The sequence below is a fragment of the Sminthopsis crassicaudata genome, chromosome 4 (genome assembly GCF_048593235.1).
Source record: "Sminthopsis crassicaudata isolate SCR6 chromosome 4, ASM4859323v1, whole genome shotgun sequence".
Classification (NCBI taxonomy): Eukaryota; Metazoa; Chordata; class Mammalia; order Dasyuromorphia; family Dasyuridae; genus Sminthopsis; species Sminthopsis crassicaudata.
This window is the reverse complement of record NC_133620.1, coordinates 434,913,151-434,932,754: the sequence shown is the minus strand read 5'-3', so window position 1 is coordinate 434,932,754 and position 19,604 is coordinate 434,913,151. Positions and strand designations below refer to the sequence as shown.

General features: G+C 37.8%; 1 protein-coding gene across 4 annotated transcripts in view; it reads right to left on the bottom strand.

The window, feature by feature from the left end:
* SLC22A15 (solute carrier family 22 member 15) overlaps positions 1–7,290 on the bottom strand; it is a 90,810-nt gene extending 83,520 nt beyond the window's left edge. For all 4 annotated transcript variants that reach the window (XR_012481393.1, XR_012481394.1, XM_074263163.1 and 1 more), the window contains exon 1: positions 6,890–7,290. Coding sequence is in view for 2 of the 4 variants with exons in the window: in XM_074263163.1 (XP_074119264.1) it covers positions 6,890–6,976 (87 nt within the window). In the remaining 2 variants the exon portion in view is untranslated. The remainder of the gene's footprint in view (positions 1–6,889) is intronic.
* Positions 7,291–19,604: the final 12,314 nt, after the last annotated feature.

Below are 19,604 nucleotides of genomic sequence, written 5' to 3'. Positions count from 1 at the left end.
TTTTTTTTTACTTTCTTTACCAGTTCAGCTAATGACATTTTCTAAATTACTCATGAAGGATGCCAAGTACAGCATGACCCAAAATTAATCAGCAGGACCAACATCTTAATTAATCTTGGTTAAATGATGACATAAATAGGGCATGGTGGGTCACTGCATGAGTACTCAACCACAGTCTCCATCTTTAATTTAGCTCATATTTGCAGAGATCTTGAACAGTTATATGGGTTAAGAGATGGTTAGGTCGCCTCCCCATCTCTACAGATGAAAAATGGGACTGTGGGTAATAATAGAAAAAGGCTGCCACCTCCAAAACACTCCATAGCCATATGGGTTAAGTCATTTTGATCACTTAACAAGCATTTTACCCCTCTGGGTATTACTTCATTTATTTACAAAACAGTGAAAATAACATCTATTTAATCTACCTCACAAGCCTGTAGGGAGAAAAGTATTTTGTAAATTTCTCAGCACTACAAATATATGATTTGAATACCTTACTACCTGAGTATGTGTGTGCAAATAGTTCTACCTTTCTAGGTGGCAAATCTCTCGGCTGTAAAATAAGAACATGAGATGATAAACTCAAAAACTACTTTCAATTCTGAATCCTATCAACGTTTATCACCACAAAGCTACCATGATTCCTCCCTCAATCTGGAGGATTGCTCCAAACTTGAGATCAAAAACTTCACAAAATTCCAATCCTGATAATCTTCTTCCTGTCAAGAGAAGCCTTCCTCACTTTTCTCCCTACCAACTTGCGATCTGGGTCTTCAGACATCTCTATAACATCACATATTTCGAGGATTTTCAATATCATCTAGTCCAATCTCCTTTACCCTCTCATTTTACAGTTGAGTAATTCGAGGCCTGGGAAAGCTAAATGAATTGTGAAGATCACAAAAATAGTAAGTGGTAAATTCAGAATTTGAACTTGGGTCCTCTCTCTCCAGATTGCCATTGGTCTGCCCTTCCTTTAATACCCATCAACATGAACAACTGTGATGGACTTGGTTCTTTTCAACAATGAGATGAGTCAGACCAATTCCAAGAGATTTATGGTGGAGAGACCCAACTGCATCCAGAGAGAGGACTATGGGGACTGAATATGGATCACAACATAGTATTTTTGTTGCTTGCTTGATAGTTTTTTTCATTCTCATTTTTTCTCCTTTTCATCTGATTTTTCTTGTGTAGCATGATAAATATGGAAATATGTTTCTGAAAACTGTTCATGTTTAACCTATATTCGATTAATTGCTATCTAGAGCAGGGGGAGAAGAAGAGGAAGGGAGAAAAAATTGGAACACAAGATTTTGCAAGGTTGAGTGCTGAAAACTAACTTCGTATGTATTTTGAAAACTAAAAAGCTATTATTATTTTTAAAAAGAAAAAAATTTAAATGAATGAAACCCATTAACAGAAAGAAAACTAATTGCCCTGATGATCTTCCTACACTGTAGTCATAAGAAAATAAAATAGATTAATAAAAACTCAGATATCATTAGAGGTTGATACAGCAGAAGCCATATCACTTGAATCAGAGAAGCTGGGTTACTTATTACCTGTGAGACTTGGATACCAGGATGACAAACTAATGCCACATAAATAGCTAACCACCCACTTTCTTGAATTTTTCCTCGAATTTAATTTGACAAGTCCAAAGTGGGAAGAAATAAATAAAAGCCCCAGAAATTTGGGGAATAAGCCCAACATGCTCACAAAATGTTTGCTGAGACTGTGGCTCTTCCAGAAGGACCAGGGGCAGAAAATGTTTGCAAAACACACACACACCTTGGCCGACACTCTCTTCTCCATATGAAATGGCAATGACTCAACACAGTTTGTCCATGTCACATCCCTGACTACGTGACTAGTTTCTGGCATTAGCCTATATAAGTATTTTTATGTATCTATATTTTTCAGTCAATCGTTTCTTAGGGTACACTAATATTCCACTACCTAATGGAATTTAAAACAAAGGAGTATGTCCTGTGTTCCATTTTTTTCCACATTCATGTATGCAGGAATTGTGCATAGTCCAACTAGACTTATTATTTTCCTGCCTCTGTGAGTGTGAACAGTGCCTGGCACACAGTTGGCACTTAATTAAATGCTAATTAACTGACTAGCATTCCAACTCACAATTGCTATCAGGAAACAGAGGCAAAAAATGAAAAGTAAACAAAATGACTCACACGTTAAACATTATAATCTACTTTTAGCCGGTTCAGTAATCACTTGAGAGTTAATTTGCCTGCTTTGTTTTGTTTTGTTTTTAAAAAGACACCCAGAAAAGTATCCTATACCTATCTTGGGCATCAGGTCCAAAGGCAAACCAGCTTCCTGCCAAACCAGCCTCCTTTCTGGTTCTCAAACATGCCCTATGATTTGCCCGTTTCTGGGCCTGGAATGTTATCTCCTCCTAACTCTTTTCCTACTGAATTCCCACTCTTGAAGCCCAATTTTTGTCACTTTTTCCAAGAAGTTTTTCTTGATTCCTCAGAGGAGTCAAATTCAAATAGAAGCAGATCCCAATGACCCCCATATTGACTTAGAAAACCACAAATTAATATTACCAATGCTGTATTATATTTTTAACTACTTTGTTCAACATTTCCCAATTACATTTTAATCTGGGTCAGGCCATACTCAGAAATTCTGAATTCTGATCCACCCAGTCAATGAAATTAACACCTCTGCTCTAGTTAACTTTCCCCCAAAAAATGTTACATACACTGATTCCATATACTGTTTTTACTATTATCTCTTGAATGTCAATCATATTCCCCAGTGTGATTTATGGGGGAAGGAACTCTTATCAATTAAACTTAGCATTAAGCTCATCATTAAAAAAAAAGAGCTCTTAATGAAGGTATCCTGAATTGAATCAAATTTTAGTTTTGGCTATGAACAAGGCTGAGCTCCTTTCATTTTAGATACATAGTTTGTTTTTGTTTAAAGTATAAATATTGCATAGATAGGAAAAGGGAACAACTTGCATATGAATGCTGCTCCCACTTAAAAATAATTTATAAATATGAAACAGTTCATAGGATCATAGATTGAGAATTAGAAAAGATCACAGAATCATATACATGGAAGGAGAAAGGATGGATTTCAGAAGTCCAACCAATTTTACATGTAAGAAAACTGAGGCTAGAGAAGTTAGTTCTAGGCACATTAAAGCAAATTCTCTATACCAAAAGTACCTTGCCAGCCCCAACATACCCAAGTGCAACAGAAACCAGATTAAAATGTAATTGGAAATATTTAATCAAATGAAGAAAATACAATAGAATAAAATTCTTTAACTGTGAGTCCCATAATTGAACATGGGGTCATGAAAAATGTGGCAACAGTAAAAAGTTTCTGAATGCTCTAGTGAAAAATTCCTGCAGTATCAAATATTCTGCCACGATTTAATTCTTTATGTAAAAATAAACAAGCACAATCATTTCTTTAGTATGTAAATTTGTTTCCATCTTAAATAAATGCTAAAATCACATGTATCTCAAATAATTGTTTTAAAATAAATTTCTTTATGATTTGTTATCAGTAAATGTTTGATTCGTATATCTATTTTTATGCATCTGTATATCTTGGGTCACCTAAAAATTTCTAAGCAAAAAGGAGTCATGAGTGGGAAAAGTTTAAAAAGTCCTGTAACAGAACATAGATAATGTTAACAAGTGGTTTTTCTAAGTCAATAAGTTCCCTTTCCTCCCCCATGGAGATTCTTAAGTATACTTTACTGATGCCAGTTTCCACTGACTTTGACATCACAGGTAGTTCCCAAAGTAGCAAACTGTATATAAAAATACAGTTTTTCCCAAAATGGCAGCTTCTTTCTTACTCTCTTTAGCAGCATATGATACTATTAGCAGTGTCACATTTTACATTCTTGGGTTCAACAATCACTGCAATGATTGCAGTCATGAAATTAAAAGATGCTTGCTCCTTGGAAGGAAAGCTATACCAAATCTGGATAGCACACTAAAAAGCAGAAATTTCACTTTGTTGACTAAGGTCCAAAGCTATGTTTTTTTCCAGTTGTAACACATGGCTATGAGAGGTGGACTATATGGAAGTCTGGGCTTGGCAGAATCCATGCTTTTGAACTGTGGTGCTGGAAAAGACTTTTGAGACTTCCTTGGACAGTAAGGAGATCAACTAGCCAGTACTTAAAGAAATTAATTCAGACTATTCACTGGAAGGTCAAATACTGAAGCTGAAGCTTAAATATTTTGGCCACATAATAAGAAGATAGGAGTCATTGGAAAAGCCCCTGATGTTGGGAAAGATTGAAGGCAAAAAGAAAAGGCCAGAGCAGAGGTTGAGATGGAGACATAATGTTATGGGAACATGAACTTGAACAGACTTTGAAAGATGGGAAGGAGAAGATCCATGGTCCATGAGGTCGCTAAAAGTTAGACATGAGCGAACAACAAAACTCTTAACAGTGAACCTATACTCACTACAATACATACGAAAGCAGCTTGATCTAAATTAGACTGGAAGTCCCAAACACCTGAGTTTGATTTCTCCTTTAGACTGGGAATTCCTTGAGCGTATTTTCTTTCATCCAACTTGGCATCCCCAACAATTAGCATAGTACCCAGCACATAATAGGTGCTTAATAAATATTGTCTCAGGGCCTTATTACTGTGTGATCATTGACAAGTTATTTAATTAATTTGAGTATTTTCTTTAATAGGAATAATGACAATACGTGTCTCATGATTGTAAAAATCAAATGAGACACTATTTGAAATGCTTTGCAAATCTTAAAAGTTTCATATAAATATCAAGTACTATTATTATTTAAGCACAAGATGGCGACAGTCATGCTAAAATATGGAGAAAAGTCATCTGATCAATAAGAAAATGGAAAATCTGCCAACTTTGGCTGATTCATATTAGGTAGTGATGGTAACTGAAGAAGGTGGTAAATCCAGGAATCAGAGGTAGTTGGTCTGGAATGTATTTTTTGTCACTTTGGTGTTCTGGAATTAATTTATTAGGCAAAATAATGAAGTTACAATCGGATGACAGAAATATACCATTTTTACTGAAAGAGAAACTGAGTCTTGTCCAAAGTCCCCAAGTGACTACAACCTTCCTTTTTCTCCAGACTTAGCACACTTTGCAAGACAACTCCTCTTTTAATAGCACTAGTTTTTATAGATTGTTTTTGTGTCTTTTTTTTTGAGGGGGCACCTGCATGTAAATTAATTTTCATGGATTATCAAAAGATATTTTCTGAATGCATTGCAGACTCCTAGAGGGAAACTTCCTCCAAAACCTTCTGCCTCAAGTAAAGTGCTTTGGGGCACAGTGATTTTCCATAGAGTAATTGCTTAATGAGCAAGATGTGTGTACAAAGTAGTCAAACAACAAACTTAGAGGAAACTTTTTCAAACACTTCATTAGAATATTGGGAATTTCCCTTATGTGAAAATAAAATGGAATTTGCCAAACTGCCTTTTTCCTGATGGGCACTGAAAGCAGTTTACACTTCAAACAATACATGAAAAGAAAAGAGAACTAACCATTAAAGCTAGTTCCTATTTTTTTCAAACTTTCCTGCTGCCTCATCCACTTATGCAAGTCTAACAATCTTGTGGTTATACCTCAATGCCTAAACATGTTAGGTGGCACTTTAAAAAGCTGAAGAATACCCATAGGCCTGCACCACATATTACTTAATCTCATTTTTGATCAGCTTTGAAATTCTTGTAATAATTTCCAAATCTGAAATGCATGAGAATGGCTGTGTTTTTCCACTGTCTCACAGTGTATCACATACTTTTTTAAGTGTGCTGGGACTTCCTTCCTAACTCCCTCCACTTAGGAAAGTGGAACAGTGTTGGTCTTTAGGATCAATTTTAGGTCCTAAATTCAAGTTGCTCAGGCTCCTCTTTTCAAATTCATTCAATTCCCAGAATTCTCTGAGTTTTAAATGATTTCTATAAAATAAAAATTAATATCTACATTTTAATATCATGGCAGAGTATGGTCATGATAAAAGAACTTTTGATGAGAATTTCTGATAGATTTTAAAACTATGGTAGGAAGAATCAGAATCTAAAAGAGCCTCCTCGGGATAATTTCAGAAGGCCATTTAAGTTAGTAGGATTCAAATTCTAGTTACAGCTCTATGGTAATATGTACAACTTCCTTGAGGGACAAGCCACAGCTTCCTTCTGGGCCTCAGGTTCCCTTCATGTGGGGAAGATGGACATCTAGGTCTCAATTCCAGGGTCACTTAATCTCTCTGGGTTTATCTGAATATCTTCCAGTCTATTGGTATATCCCCCAGTGCTAACCGCAGATTAAAGAGTCTGAACATCTTATTCTATAAAATGCACTGAAACATGAAAAGAAAACAAAACCCTTAAACCCTCCAGAGGATGCTCTGATACACGGAGGGCCAGATTACATTGGAAAGGACACAGATCACTTATTTACTGTGCCGTCCTGGGTTCAGCCAGGATGGATGAACTAAATTACGTTCAGCATCTAGAAAACAGCCCTTGCATCCGGGGAAAGGCACATCTCGTCCTTCAGATGGATGAAAAGGAGCGTGAGCAGCTAGATGGTAGAAAGCAAGGTAAGGATACAGTGAGACCAATGAATGGATCTGGGGCTGCAAGGCCCCGGGCCACCAGAGCCCTAGCATTCTTCGGGCACTGAGCCCAAACCTCAGCGTAGCCCCCCACCTGGAGAAGAGGGAGGGGTGATACTCGGCCGGAGTTCCGGGAACCATAGTCTCCCTTCTCTCGGACGCGTAGAGGAGGATCGCGCAGGGCCGGGACTCCGGTCCCCCGAACCCCAACAAGCCGCTCGGCAGCAGAAGAGGGCCGTGGGATGGGCTGGCACTCACCTGCAGCAGCACGGCCAGCAGGAAGCACAGGTACATCTGGTAGATGCCCATCTCCCCCACCACCTGGAACGCTTCCTCCACCTCCATGGTCCGGCTCCCCGCGCGCTCCGTCCGGCCCCCAGGAGGGGCCCGGAGGCACAGACCCAGGCCGCACCCCAGCCTTTAAGGACGCACAACTTTGCCAGCGCAGCCCCCCGGGCCGCAGCGCCAGTGCCCCCGGGCCCGCGACCCCCTGCGCGGCGCTCGGCTCATTCAGAAGCGGTCGCGGGCGAGGAGGGAGGGGGGCCAGCGGGGCCGGAGAGTGCAGCGTCTGCGTGATGCGGGGCGGAGAACCGGGGACCGAGGGATAGCGTAGACTCGGGCCCCGGCTGCAGACGGCGTTCCGCCTGCTGACCATCATTGGAGGAAAACGGAACAAGGAATGTGCGCAGGGGCGGGGCCACAGCGGGAGCGGGTGGGAGTTCGGGCAGGGCGGGGGTGCGCTGGGTGTGAAGGGTGGGGGCCAACGAGGGCCTGGGGCTGGGGCGTTCCTGCAGTTCTTGGAGCCCGGAGAGGAGAAAGGACTTAGGATACTCCGGGTAGGATGCTTTGTCCTTTGGGAAGGCTTAATAGTTTGAAGAATCCTGCAAGAAGTGGAATGGCTTCCTGCTTTCTTCCATCCCACCGCACAGGAGCTCCCTTTTCCCCGGGCATCCGGCCCAGCTTCGTAGAGTCAGGTCAGAATGCCAGTAAGGCAGCAGCGCAGATGGGCAGTGACAGTCAGAGAAGTCCAGGCACAAACAGTGAGCGCTCGCTAAGTGCGCGTCCATGAACTATATCAGGAGATAAGAAAGAAAAGGGGGGAAATGGTCTCTGACTTTAAGGGGCTCACTTCCTAAAGGGAGAGACGACATAAAAATAACTACATACAAAATATATATGGAAGGCAATTTTAGAGGAAAGGCACTAGCGGAGAGAGATACTGTATCCACATTTTTAAGGAATGCAACAATCCAACAAACATCACTTAGTACATTCGGAACATGTACACACATACATATATGTATATGGAAGACTGAACAAAATCACTATATTCGGGACATATACACACATCCATATATACAACACTGAACAAAGAACATCACTTGCTATATTAGGGGCATATATACACACATACATATACATATAGATGAACACTGAACAAACATTCGGAACATCCATATGTACATACACACACACACACATATATAGATGGAACACCGACCTAGCCGAGAAACAGATGGCAAAGAACTTTCTCAAAGCCTCAGTTTCCCCCCTGTAAAAAGGGGGTTGGACTCAATCCTCTCTAAGGTATCTTTTAGCTCTGCATCTATGATTTTAAGAATCCAACCCTTACTCATGGGAATTAATAGTTTCCTAAGCTTGACAGCCTCCTACACGAGGTACTACAAGGTAGAATAGGATTGGGTTAAAGGAGAGAGCTGGAGAAATTGCTCCAGGCCAATATGGGAAGGGAGAGAGCTGGGCTTTGAGACTAGATAGGAGAAAAAAATTGATGAAAGAGCAGCAGTTGAGCCCGGCTTTGAAGAAAGAAAAGGATTTCACCAAAGAAAAGATGAGGGTGAAATATATTCCAAGCATAGTATACTGCCTGCAGTAATGCATAAACATGAAAGAAGTCAGGCAACAGCTATTTGGCACAAATAGAGATCTCTCTTCAGGGGCTGGGTGAGACAGATTAGAGCACAAGCCTGGAATCAGGAGTTCCATCTGATCTCAGTCATTTCCTAGCTGTGTGACCCTGGGAAGTCACTTAACTCCGTTTGCTTCAGTTCCTCATCTGTAAAATGAACTAGAGAAGGAATGGCAAACCAGTCCTATAAGTTTGCCAAACCTCAAATGGGATCATGGAGAGTGACACCTGACTGAAATAACACAATCACAATAAAGAGATTTTTCCGGCCTACTTTGTGATAATTCTCCAATTTTAGGAAAATAGCAACTAGTATTAGTAATAATAGTGGTAAAAATAACAATTTACAGAATTTTTTTCTAGAGACAGATACCATTGTACCTAGCAAATGTTAATGATAGTAGTTTACCACTGGATGGAGCCTATGAAACAGCTAAGATGCAAGAAAGGCAATAGATGTTCCACATGAACTCAATTAACAATATGTCAACCAAAGAAGCCTCAAATAAATGTCTTGAGTTCACTGCGGGGAGTGAGGTAGGGGGGGGTTCAGAATATTGATAACTGGAGCAAGTCATTACAACTAAGAGCTACAGAAAGTTCATTGTTAAGAAACCTGGACTTATTGACCCATGCAAATTCTGCAAGGAAATGTTTTACGCTGCAACACATGGCTAAAATTACAAAATTTTTAATTTTAATACTTACCAGATATCTAGAAAAAAATGTGATCAAGTAGCTAGAACTATTCACTAGAAATTCATTCTTCTTCAGGTAGTGTACAAGCATTTAATCAGTATTGGGAACTGTGCAAAGAACTGTACAGTATATAAAAATTGGTAAGCAAGGGAATACCTATTTTTAAAGAACTTATATTCTAAAGGTGGATGGAAAGGCCCAGTGGGACTTAGAAACTTAGAATACAGCAGCAAAGCAGAAAGAATTAATTCTGTGTCATTTCCACTGAAAAACCCACATCCATTTCTAGATTAAATTACATGATAAAATCAGAGACTTTGGTTGTCAAAATATTCTTTTCTTGTTTTAGTTATGGCTCCTAATATGGCCATACCCATAGACTCAGTTGCCAGGCCATATTTCCACAAGTTTCATTCCATCATTCCTTTGAACCAGGCCATCAGCAATGTTGCAAACAGGGTTTATGGTCTGGGAGGTACTGCTATTCCTGAGATTTTAGGCAAAAGGTCCAGGATTTTCTCTATTGAAGTCTGAGGACAATGGTGCTGTTGGTTTGACTTGCCTATAATATCCTGCTTTCTGTCTGTCCTTTAAGTTAACTTTGCCAGCTGCAAGGCTGATATGCTTGCCTTATCAGTCACAATTGGTTGATTGGGTGACAAGGATGAAAGATCCTTCCCCAATTCTTGAGAGTTGTCATTAATGATGACATCAGTCTAGAGTTACAGAGGCATATTTTGATTTGATGTCAAGAGAAAAACAAACAAACAAACAAACAACTTTCTAACAGAGCTGTTTGAACATAGAATGGGCTACTTCCAGAGATAGTGAATCCATCATCTTTGAACATCTTCAAGTGGAGAAAGGTTGATGAATATTTGTTGGTAAGCTTGGAGATGGGTTCCTGCTCAAATGCAGATTGGGTCAATTTACCTCTAGGGTCCCTTTTACTTCTTACAAAGCATGACCTTTTAATCATCAGTTAAATGATAGTTTTCCCTATCTTCATTTTTCTTGATCTTTACTTTAAAAGTGTTATTCTTTACCACTTTCTCCTTTTTGTGTCATGGAATTTCTTTGAAAATCTGGTGAAGACTATGTACTTCTCAGAATCATATTTGTTGTCTAGATTCACAATTGAAGGAATTGTTAAATTTTAGAACTTAGGGGCAGCTAGATGGAGCAGTGGATAGAGTACCAGCCTTGAATTCAGGAGGATCCGAGTTCAAATCTGATCTCAGACCCTTAACACTTCCTAGCTGTGTGACCCTGGGCAAGTCACTTAACCCCAAGCTCAAAAAAAAAAAAAATTAGAACTTATTGAAAATAATTCAAGTTCACAGACTCTCTGAAATCTATCCGCAGACACTTTGGTTATCCATGGACTCTGTTCCAAATATTGCCATCTTGAAAGACAAATAGTTTGGAAAGGGACCTGTATGTGCAAGAATGTTTGTGGCAGCCCTCTTTGTAGTGGCCAGAAACTGGAAACTGAGTGAATGCCCATCAATTGGAGAATGGCTGAATAAATTGTAGTATATGAATGTTATGGAATATTATTGTTCTGTAAAAAATGACCAACAGGATGATTTCAGAAAAGCCTGGAGAGACTGACATGAACTGATGCTGAGTGAAATGAGCAGGACCAGGAGATCATTATACACTTCAACAACAATACAACATGATTATCATTTCTGATGGACGTGGCCATCTTCAACATTGAGATGAGCCAAATCAATCCCAAGAGATCAGTAATAAACTGAACCAGCTACACCCAGAGAAAGAACTCTGGGAGATGACTGAACCACTACATAGAATTTCCAATCCCCCTATTTTTTTCTGCCTGCATTTTTTATTTCCTTCGCAGGCTAATTATACACTATTTCAAAGTCCAATATTTGGACAGAAAAATAACTATGGATATGTATACATGTGTTGTAGTTAATATATTTTAACATATTTAACATGTATTAGTCAACCTGCCATCTAGGGGAGGGGGTGAGGGAAGGAGGGAAAAAAATTGGAACAAAAGATTTTGCAATTGTCAATGCTAAAAAATTACCCATGCATATATCTTATAAATAAAAAGCTATAAGAAAAAAAAGTCTATTAAAAAAAAGTTTTCCTTGTTCTCCTGTTCTTTTAATTTCTGCTTGTTTGGCTGGTAGATATCCTCCTCCTTTTGTCCTTTGGAGGTGGGTGTTTGCTAAGATTCTCTCTTGGATTCTTTTCTATTCCACTCTCTACATCTCCTTTCTCGATTATCTCGATGTTTTCCATTGGTATTTACTGTCACCTCTACATGGGAGACTTCCAAATTTCTAAATCTCTGCTATTAGTCATCTTGATTTTGCTCCCTAGCTTCTCCAACTTCTTAAACAATCATCCTGCCTACAGGAAATAATGAACTACTTGATGGCATTATTAGAGACTCAAACTACACTCATCTAAAACTGAAACTTTTTTCCTACTCAACCCCAACTCATTTCCCTCCTCAATTTTAGTAGTAGATAAATCACTAATCTCCAAATAGGTTGCTGGATGGCAAGTAGAGAGAACATTGAACCTAGAGCCCAAAAGAAAGATCTGAGTCCAAATCTAGCCCCACATACTTAACTAGTTGTGTGATCCTGGGCAAATCACTTAACCTTTATCTGCAAAATTAGGATAAAGATAGCACCTATCCCTCAAGGTTATTGTGAGGATAAAATGAAATATTTATGAAGCATTTTGCAAACCTTAAAGCACTATATAAATGCTACTATAATTATTATTATTATTTAGCTCTTCCATATCCTTCACCCAACTTATATATCAATTAATTATCAGTTGATAGACTGCACAATATATAGCTCTTTTATCTGCTCCCTCCTTTCACTTCCTGCTGTGATCACCCTATCTAGCACAGTCTGAGTTACTTCGATAGTCTCCTTAAAAAGTAATTTAGACTTAATTTTCTGACTCCCTTTAAGTTATACTTCACCTTACTTAATCCCTAATATTCATTATACACAGATCTGATCATGTTCTTCTATTTTAATTCAATAAACATTTATTAAGTATCTACTATTTATTTGCTAGGCATTGTGCTAATAATACAAAAATGAGAGTTTCTGCCCTCAAGGAGATTAAATCCTATTGGGAGGGTAGGATATGTGCAAGGATAATTAAGTACAAATTGTTTCAAAAGTCTTCATGCATGTTATAGCAGAAGACTGCACTAAGTCATTTGGGATACCCTGCATATAAAATTCAGGACAGGTTCTGAGGCTAATATTCCAATCCTCTGCTCACCCTAGAAAGTTAGATCTCTAGAGGAAAGCTCTTGTTTGAAGGTTTGAAATCTGAAAGATAGCCCCTGAGGGATAGAGTATGTTTTTAATGCTAGAGTTCACAAGTTCCCATTGTGTGTTTTCCCTTATGATTATTAGTTGATAACTTTAAAAACATTTATAAACTGTAAATCACTCCCCTACCAGAAAATACAGAGTCTTAGGAAAGTGGGTTCAAGTTTAAAAACTACATTTGACAAAGGGTAACACGTGGATTTCAAAGTCTTTTTTCTAGATTCCTCAAGATATTTCCATTAGGAATGTTGAAGATTTTAAACTGAATTGTTATGGTCACAAAACTGCCTTTTCTCAGTATATCTAACATATTCTCAGCTCCTGATGGAGAAACGACACCCAGCTATTCCCAATGGATATTGATTTCAACTCTCTAAATGTTTTCTCCAGTCAATAGATAAGAAAGAGACCAAGACCAAGCTGAAGTTTTTTTCTTCCCTCCCAAGTGGTTCCTTCTCAAGGCTTGGCTTGAGGATATCAGGATGTCATACTGTCAAATCCCAAGTCCAAATCAGTTATATGTTTGATTTTTTTTTTTTTTTTACAAGCTCCATAAAGCATGACCAAGTTTAGGTTACTGAAGGAGCAGACTTCCAGTTTTACCTAGCTAAAATGTCATTAACTGATTCAATGGGAAATGTCCAACTCTCATTCACACCTTGTTCCTAATTTCTTAGTATCTTGGATTCACTCATTTTACTGTATTCTTATCTGATAAGGATTTCAGAGGTAAAGTGGATTGAGCAGAATCAATTAATTGGCTCAATCCCCACCACATCCAAAATAAAAAATATAAAGTAATTTTGAGAATGGAGTCAACTGGGACAATCAGGAAATAACTCTGAAACAGAGCCTTAAAGGGGAGTTAGGAATTCTAGGAGGCAGATCAATCACACAGATTTACTCTCTATAAAAACTTCATTCCTGTTGAAGTAGATTACTTGCCATCTTACTTGCTTAAGATCCTCCACTTTCTTTCATCTCTTCCTTTGGTCACCCTGTGATTTCTCTCTTTTAGCTTCTCTCTTCCAGTGAAATTTCTAACTGTCCTATAAATTCAAATCAAAGATCATTTTTTCTAGGAAGCCTTCATCTCTTAGTTGGTGATGACTTTTCTTCCTCTGGAACATTATTGTGTTTTGACATTTATCATGTATTATTTTTACTATATGTATTTTTATACAAAAATAGGACATATTTCCCTCCTAGACTATGAGCTGGATAAGAATCTTATTTAAACTTTTTGTCTCCCCTGGAGCTAACATGGATACCTGTAGGCACTTAATAAATTATTTTTGTTGTTTCATAACAATAACTAATATTTATATAGCATTTACTATTGGCCAGGCACTGTACTAAGAACTTTATATTCTTATCTCATTTGGTCTTCATGACAACCCTGAGAGGTAGGCGCCATTATCACCACCATTTTACAGTTGAGGATACTGAGACAGAAAGTGGATAAGAGACTTGCTCAGGGTCACACAGCTAGTAAGTGCCTGAGGCTGTATTTGAACTCGTCTTCCTAGCAATTTTCACTGTGCCATTTAGGTATCTTATCCTCTTAATAAACTACAAATTCTATGAAGTGAGATGGTAAAATGGAGAGAGTTTGGGATTTGGATGCTGTAACGATCAATTAGGATATTTTATTTATTTTTGAAATAATATTTTAAAGCATTTTGTAAACCTTAACCACTATATGAATGCTAGCTATTGTTATGTGTCCAGAACTGTGTTTTTTCATTAATTAATCAACAAATGTAAGATACTTGCCATATGCTAGGCCACTGACTTGGTTAGATATAAAGCTAAAGTATGTATCTCCTCACTCACCTAATAGAGTGCCTCAAAGGTTAAATAAATATGTGTAGAATTGAACAAAAGGCTATTATTTGATGATAATGGCCTTAACTATGTAGTGGTTTTGCACTTTGAAGATATTTTGCCTTCCATCATAATCTCTATTGTCCCTGAGCTAGTTTTATCTCTCAATTTATAGCCTGCCAAGAGAAGCTTAGTTCATGTCTCTAAGGCTGCAGTACTACTATTATGGTGCAAGGTATCACACCTGTAGCTCTTCCTAGAAAAGAGTTCATTTAAAGAGAGCATCAGATCCCATTCCTCATCTTCTCCCTCTTTAGTCTTCCACAATAGTTATATAGTAGATTTACCTTTCTTTTATTACACATGATGAGTGTGTATCCTTTCCCTCAAAAGCAGTCACTCAAAAGTGGGAAGAATTTTTGTGGAGCATGAACTTGGTGATTGGGTTGACAAAAGTAAGATCATCTGCTTTGTAAATTATTTCAGGGTTGAATGGTGAACCCTTTAGTTTATTCCAGTTTCAAAACTAATAGTGCAATAACTCATGTTTGTAGAGTTCTTTTTCATTACAAAACAAGCTACACATATCATGATAAATGTCCACATGCCACAGGAAGTAAACACATAAAGAATGAAAATAGACCTCAGTTCAAGAAGAGCTTAGAAAAATGATAGATGAGAACTCCATAAAAAGTTATTGAGCAAACACAGAATACAGTCATGCTCTATCATTAAGTTGGCATTTGGCATCATATTCAAGTGAGAAATTTACCAATTAGAAAGATACAGGAATGGAATGCACTGCCTTGGTAAGTAGAGTGTTCCTTATCACTGGATACATTCAAACAAAAGGATATAGCCGAATTCCTTCATAGTGGAGGAGATTACGCTAGAATAATCAATCAAAAACTATTTATGAAATGACTACTATGCACCAGTTTAAACAATGGGATTATAAACAAAAAAGTTCCTGCTTTCAAAGAGTTTAAATTCTATTGGTTGGGTAAATGGTAGGGAAATGTTCACAGATATATAAATATAAAATCTATATATAATTAATACAAAGTAATGGGAGAAGGGGCTTTAACAATTAGGGGAAACAGCAGAGTGTTTGTTTGTTTGTTTTTTAAGAGATGCTTCTTGAGCTGAATGCTAAGTAGAGAAAAGTGTACTAAGAGGCAAGAGTGAAAAAGGAGGATGTTCAGGGCATAAATGACAACTTGTACAAAGGAAAAAAGATAGGAAAGGGAATATTATATATAAGGAGTAGCAAATAGGACAGTTTGAAGCATAGAGTGTGTCAGGAAGAATGATGTGTAATCATCTTGGAAAGACAGGCAGTAACCAAATTGGAAGGGACACTAAGTGTCAATGAAAGAAATTTGTATTTATTCTAAAAACAAAGGGGAACAAGCCTCAGAGATCTATTGGATAGGAAACAAATACCTGTAAGACCCATTTCAGGAATATTAGTTTGGCTGCTTGGTTGAGGACGGTTTGGGAAGACAAAATGCTAGGTACAGGGGTACCCATTCATTAGAAAGCTATTACAGTCATCCAGTAAAAGGTGATAGAAGCCCAAATACTATAGTTGTGGTATGAATAAAGAAAAAGGAAGGAAAATTAGAGTTGTGAAGGTGTAATCAACTATGTTCGAAGACTAAGTGGATGCATGGGAATGAGCAGCGTGGAGAGAGAGAATGAAGCATTCTGGATGATTCTTAGATTGAAAAACTTAGTAATTGAAAGAATGGAGATTTCCTCATGGACATTGGCAAGTTTTGAGAAGGGGTGGATGTTAAGGGGAAAAGTAATGGACTCTATTTTAGACAGGTTGATAATGATCTCTAAGGTACTTACTTATTAGCTTTAAGAGAGTATTTCAATGATTTACTTATCTGTAATACATGTGAATAGTGGGAGTAAAAGACAATTTGGTGTATGTGTAGGTGTGTGTATATGTGTATATTAGATATGTAATGGACTGAGATGACAAAAAAAAATGTATTTAGCAGGAAAATCATTGAATTGGGATTGAGATTGGGATGGTGAGTGGGGCTGTAATTTTATGGGCATAAGGAACTTCAAATGAAAAATTACTTTTATCAGTGCATATTAGAAGCTTCTCTTCAACTAGTAGTGTTAAAGCGTTGCCTATCCTTAAAGGTTAAATGACTCTCTTAGGGTCACACAGCTAGATCACCCTCCCTCCTTTCTCAAGTAGTTCAGTGTCTAGCTCGCTATTTCCCTGTTCTCTCCAACTCCTGCCTTTATATTAAGGTTCTTTAATATTCATACATCTGCAATGAATATTCTATTCCCTCTCCATTACTTTTATCCATAAGCTATATATATATATATGTATATATATATATATATATATATAAAGAGAGAGAGAGAGAGAGAGAGAGAGAGAGAGAGAGAGAGAGAGAGAGAGAGAGAGAGAGAGAGGAATGTTCACAAATGAGATCTTTCCATTATCCACAAGTATTCTACTTCCCCATTCTGACACATTTCCCTTATCTGAACATAACTTTCTGGTATTCCATTTCTTCCTATCCTTCATTCTTCCTATACTTGTTCTTTAACCCTCATTGAGACTTCCATTCCCTGTACTACTTATTTCTTTATTAAACTGCTACATCCCACTCTCCAACTTCAACCCAATAGTTAGCCATTTTAATTCATACTATACTCTGATCTTTGGAATTGCTTGCCCCCTTGTTGCTTTGCAGCTTTTCTCTTGCCAAATCTCTACCCTGGATTATTTCCAACAGCTACCTATTCCACGCCTACTTACCAGCCACTGAATGAAACTGGAGGAAATCTCAGAGCCTTGCTTTCTAGATGAATTTATGTCATACAAGTTCAAATAGATCCTCACAGTAGCAAAGAAGTCCTTTTATTTCTCTCTAATTGATTTCCTATTCTATTCACCATGCACGGTATTCCAAATCATCTTTCTTCCCTCTTTAAGCTTCCTATACCCCCTCCTCTCCCTTCTCTCTCAACTGAGTACTTTGCCTGTTACTTGGATCAAAAAATTGAAGTGTTTTGATGTGAGTTCCCCCTCCAGGTCTCTGTCAAAACTTCTTGCCATCATTTCTCATTCTTTCCTTTTTTTCTCCCAGTTCCTGACAAATAAGTGCCCCTTCTCCTTGCCAAGGCCAACCCTTCTCCGAGTTCACTTTCTTTTCTCCTTGTTTCTTCCATCAGTTGTTTCCACAATGATCTCTTCTTTATGATTCTTAAACCCCCCTCTACCAACCAGTTCCTTCTAACTGCTTCCAAACATTTCTAAGTCTGATATATATTGATATATATAATATATATTTATATTTTAATAGTTTTTATTTATCAGATAAATGCATGGGTAATTTTATAACATTAACAATTGCTAAACCTTTTGTTCTAATTTTTCCCCTCTTCCCCTCCCCGCCCCGAGATGGCAGGTTGACCAATACATGTTAATATGTTAAAGTATAAATTAAATACAATATATGTATACATGTCCAGACAGTTATTTTGCTGTACAAAAAGAATCAGACTTTGAAATAGTGTACAATTAGCCTGTGAAGGAAATCCAGAATGCAGGCGGACAAAAATAGAGGGATTGGGAATTCTATGTAGTGATTCATAGTCATCTCCCAGAGTTCTTTCGCTGAGTGTAGCTGGTTCAGTTCATTACTGCTCTATTGGAATTGATTTGGTTCATCTCATTGTTGGAGAGGGCCACGTCCATCAGAATTGATCATCATATGGTATTGTTGTTGAAGTATACAAAGATTTCCTGGTCCTGCTCATTTCACTCAGCATCAGTTCATATAAAACTCTCCAGTGTGCCTTATATTTAAAAAAAAAATCTTCATGAGGCCCCTACCATCCCCTCAAAGCTATTGTTCTAACTTCTCTTTCTCAGACAAATTACTTGAAAAAGTATCTATATTTACTGCCTCTACTTCCTCTCATCTCATTCATTCTTCAACCCTTTATAATCTGGATTTATCCCTAATTGCTCAATTTAAGCTGTACTCATATTTTAAAATGAACATTATTCTTCTTGTCCTATCTGCTACATTTGACACTGCTAGAATACCCTCTCCTCTTAGATACTCCTTCTTCCCTAAGTTTTTGTGACATTACTCTCATGTGGTTTGCCTCTTATCTATCTGATGGTCCTTGGTATCTTTTGATGGCTCATCATTCATATCATGCCCCCTAACTTTTGATTTCCCATCAAAATTTTGTCCTATACTCTAGTTAGGTGGTTAAGTTGGTGGAGTACCAGTCCTGGAGTCAGGAACACTCATCTTCTGATTTCAACTCTAGTCTCACACATTTACTAGCTGTGTAACTCTGAGCAAATCAGTTAATCCTCTTTGCCTCAGTTTTTTCATTTGGGTAATGAACTGAGAAGGAAATGGCAAACCATTTCAATATCTTTGCCATGAACACCCCAAATGGGATCTTGAAAAAGTTCAGATTGAAGTGACTCTTCTTTTGTCCCCCATTCTCAGAGTAATCTCGGTAGTTCATATGGGTTTAATTATTATCTCTGTGCAGATGACTCTAGATCTAGATATCCATCTCCTCTTTCTCTCTAGCTTCACTCCCCTATCACTAATTACCTATTGGACATGTCAAACAATGTCTAGAGACATCTTCAGCTCTAAAATTAAAACATTTAAAAATCATCTTTTCTTCTAAACCTTCTACTCTTCTAAACTTCCTTATTTCTGTGAAGCTCATCACCATCTTTCAATGTCTTGCATTTATAATCTTGACATCACTGTTAATGCTCTGCCCAGTTTCATGCCATCCATCAAATCCATTGCCAAATCTTGCCTTTCCTGTGTTCACAACTTCTCGCATCCAGTGGTGAACTACTAAATGTTGAACAATTGGCTTTCTGTGGGAGGGGAATGCACATAGGATACAATTTTATGTTTAATCTATATTATTCACATTTTTCTCCATCACTTTATGAAGTCTTGATAATCAACAAAACAAGAAATCAAACTCTTGTTTGCAATGTTTGCTGATTTCCAATGTGAAATTTCTCACACTATAAATGAAGGCTGTCTCAAGAGCAGATTCAACCTGGATCCAGCATACTACTGCTCACATATGACTCTCTTTTTCTATTTAAAAGGCTACCACCTTAGTTCAA